The 3,850-nt window shown below is 35.8% G+C and overlaps 1 protein-coding gene across 1 annotated transcript; it reads left to right on the forward strand.

Annotated features, from left to right (window-relative positions):
- Positions 1–258: 258 nt before the first annotated feature.
- LOC134264364 (uncharacterized) lies at positions 259–1,369 on the forward strand. The gene has a single exon (XM_062746664.1). It carries the CDS (start codon positions 259–261, stop codon positions 763–765), a length of 507 nt encoding a protein of 168 aa, XP_062602648.1. The 3' UTR covers positions 766–1,369.
- Positions 1,370–3,850: the final 2,481 nt, after the last annotated feature.

Raw genomic sequence — 3,850 nt, forward strand, 5'->3', positions numbered from 1 at the left:
CACCTGCACGTCCCGCAACACCGGCATCTCCACATGCACGTCCCGCAACACCGGCATCTCTACCTGCACGTCCCGCAACACCGGCATCTCCACCTGTACGTCCTGCAATGCCTGCAGCGGAAGCTGCGGAGCAAGACGACAGTACGGAATATGAGCCTCCCGCTGACGCCACATTCCATGTGTCTTTGGCTTCGATGGACAATACACAAGACAGATCAACAGTATGTATTTAAAAAAAAATCATAATTAAAAAAAAAAATGACAGCGTACAACAAAAAGGACAAAGTCTTCAGGTTCGTCCGCCAGCTACTCGCCTTGCCATTCCTCCCACCGGAACATATCGAGGATGCTTTCCACCGTCTGGATGGCCGTGCTCCAGAGGTCTTAGCTCCTGTAATGGACTACGTATACAGAACATGGATTCGTAGTCCAATCTATGAAATCCATCACTGGAGTGTTTTCATGACGGCCATCCGCACCAACAATGATGTAGAGGGGTGGCACAACAGATTAAATACAAGTGTGGCCACCAGGGGACCCGTGCCCTTCTACCATCTTATTTTAGTCCTTTACAGAGAGGCGATGGACATCACATTACAGATGAAGATGGTGTCGGAGGGGAAGATACAGCGGTATCAAAGAAAGAGGACCCGTCAAGTGGAGGGACGAATTTTTGATCTGTGGCAGCAATACTGTGAAAGGGGGATAAATGCTAGCCAGCTTCTCCAAGAATGTGCCTCCATCTATGGACCTCCAACCCAGTAAATCAATGTGAATCACGCATTTTTACAGACGTATGACTGGCGTAATGTTATTGCTATGTTTAATGAATAAAGATTTAGATGCTGATAGATGCACATTCATATTTTTTTCCACATATCATTAATATTAAATATCATACCAAAATACTAGTTATAGTTACGTGTAATCTTCAGGTCAATTTCACCGGGCAACAGATAATTAAACATGGGTAATAATGTCTGAGAAATAAATAAGTTTGCTAATCAGAACCAAGAACAAGCGCCGTTTGTAACCACGTACTATTATATATATGGCGTTTTTCTCAGATTAACTAACATTTATAAGATCCTTCTTGTTGTTTCAATTCTTTATATAAAGATACAGGTTACACAATTTTTCAACATTTTAATTTGAACGTATGTAAAGCACATCGTATTTCATGTATATCTATATTCAATTTCGTATTATCATTTTTAGCTCAAAAACTCCATACAAAACTCACTGGCAACGCAAATATATTTTTTATATAGAAAACAGATACGTAGATCCATGATATTAAAAATATTTCCTTTTATCATACTAATTTTTCTAGATCCCTTTCGAGTATTTCAATTGTTACTTATTTACATTTATGGAGAATGTTCAAAGAATGTTGATAAAAAAAAAACAGTGTGTAATAATCGAAAATCCTCAATTAATTAACCCCTTATGTTAGAAAAATTGAATTAATTGGCAATAAAAAATATAATAAATAGGTGAAAAGTAAGTTGTATAAAATAGGTGCCGAATTAACTAGATGCCGAGTATACCAGGTGCCGAGTTTACTAGGTGCCGAATATACCTGGTGCCGAATTCACTTTACTTGGTTCCGAGTTCACCAGATGCCGAGTTTACCAGGTGCCGAGTTGACTAGAATTCTCTTTCGGGGGGGGGGGGTCGGCTAATGTGACAGGTAATGTTTAAGACCTCCTGCTAAAATATTTTTCAGGAATTCAAATACCTTTTTAACGATATTTTATTATTACATATTCAGTGTTATAGAATTATATAGTAAATATGTGTGCTATACCTGTACAGAAAGTCTGTAACAGTGATACATGTGGTAAAATTTAAAGATAAGGACAAAAGTGATTTTTTTTTTATAATCATATATTTCAAAGAAAGAAAATTGTTAACAGAACAAATGAATTAAAGCATACAATAAACACACCTTTCAACAAGATTTTTTTTGTGAAACACTATGCGCCCGGTAGCAAGAGTTCGAAAAAAGCTATTTTTAGCATGTAGGTCACAGTCAAGGTAACAAGGTCATTGGCCATGGTGTCATTTGAAAAAATTTGATTATTGGAGTGAGCATACTAAATATGAAGTCTCTATCTCCTATAGCTTAAAAGTTATGACAAAGGTACGAAAAAATCAATTAAAGCATATAGGTCACAGTCAAAGCAATTGTCCATGATGTCTTTTTAAATAACTTAAGTTGTGAGGTATGCATACGAAATATGAAGTCTCTATCTCTCACGGTTCAAAAGTTATGCCGAAGGTTCAAAAAGCTATTTTTAGCATACAGGTCAAGGTCACAAAGTCATTTACCTTGGTGTCATTTGAAAGAACTTAATTGGTGGAGTATACATACATAATACCAAGTCTCTATCTTTCATGATTCAAAAGTTATGGCGAAGGATAAAGTTTGCAGACACAGAAAGGACAAAAACAATATGCGCCCCGACCTGTCGATCCGGGTGCTTAAAAATAAAATACAATAAATAAAGTTCATACTATAATATATTGTAAAACAGTTCATCTTCGGTTTCCAGATACTATGGTATTTGTTTCAATACATGTAAAATACTTTACAATTCGTTTCAATAAATTATCTTCAGATGAAATATTAAGAACAAAAAGTAATACTGAGAAGAAAAATATACAGCCTCTAGACAGATACACTTTGTATTCAGGTCACCTAAAATAAGAGATTCAAATACATTGTATATTTAAAGAGGCATGCACACAATTGTTTTAATGTCTTTACATTTTAAGTTTCTAGTTCGTTAAAAAAATATCTTATGTAATGACTTTCACCTGCTTAACTTGTTAAAATTTAATTACAACGACCTTCAGCGTCACCTAGTATGAAACACTTGTGTTTCTATCTAAAACTGGGATTTCCTATTGTGGCCCTGCCCTATCCTGGGGTCATGTTTTGAACAATTTATATTCTTCAACCCCAGGATGCTTCCACATAAGTTTCAACTTTCCTAGCTCAGTGTTTCTTGAGAAGATTTTGTAATGGCCTCACCCTATATTTGTCTTTTTCTTGATTATCTCCCCTGGGACTTTGCCCTTCATTTTAACAATTTAATCTTCCCATCTCCTAAGTATGCTTTGTACCAAGATTCTTTTTTTTTTCAAATTTACCCAGTGGTTCTTGATAAGAAGCTGAAAATGTGAAAAGTTTACGAACGAACGGACGATGGACAACGGGTGATCAGAAAAGCTCACTTCAGCTCAAGTGAGCTAAGAAACCCGTTTCGTATGATTCAAATCCATATTTTTTTTGGGGGGTGGGGGGGTTGCAGTTTGGGCTCTTAATCATTACATGTAGTTGAAAAATTTACTTAATCACTCACATTCATTTATTTTCTTAAAACTTCAAAGTCTCTCCACCCTCACAATTCTAATGGTTCAAGGTACAAAAACTGCATTTATTTTCATTGAATATTGTTTAAATTTTCCAATTATTGCAATAAATAGATAAGTCGCCATATTTTTTAAGATGTGAGACATTAATAGACAGAGGTATATGTAAACATTAAAAAAGGCACACTTTTGTAAACAGTATTATGAAAATTATGTAGAAACTGGATCAAATGCATAATTCTGATGCTGGAAGTTCCTGAATACTTGCTACTCGTAAGATTCTTTTGAATTGTGAATACTAAGGAAACTTATATATTAGAAATACTATCATAAAAGAAAATGAAGAGAATGAAGGTACATGAGAAGCGCAGCTAGGTTCATGGGCGTCGGAAGCAAATTGAAGGGGGGGGGGCTAATTGAAAGTGGGGGGCTAAACCATCATAAAAAGGTAAACACCTATTTCTAATGC

Source organism: Saccostrea cucullata, unplaced genomic scaffold (assembly GCF_032062105.1).
Source record: "Saccostrea cucullata isolate Sc308-1 unplaced genomic scaffold, CSIRO_AGI_Scuc_v1 ctg11131, whole genome shotgun sequence".
Lineage (NCBI taxonomy): Eukaryota > Metazoa > Mollusca > Bivalvia > Ostreida > Ostreidae > Saccostrea > Saccostrea cuccullata.

Excerpts from the sequence above, each read along its gene's own strand:
- LOC134264364 (XM_062746664.1), top strand. The coding sequence starts at position 259 with ATGACAGCGTACAACAAAAAGGACAAAGTCTTCAGGTTCGTCCGCCAG.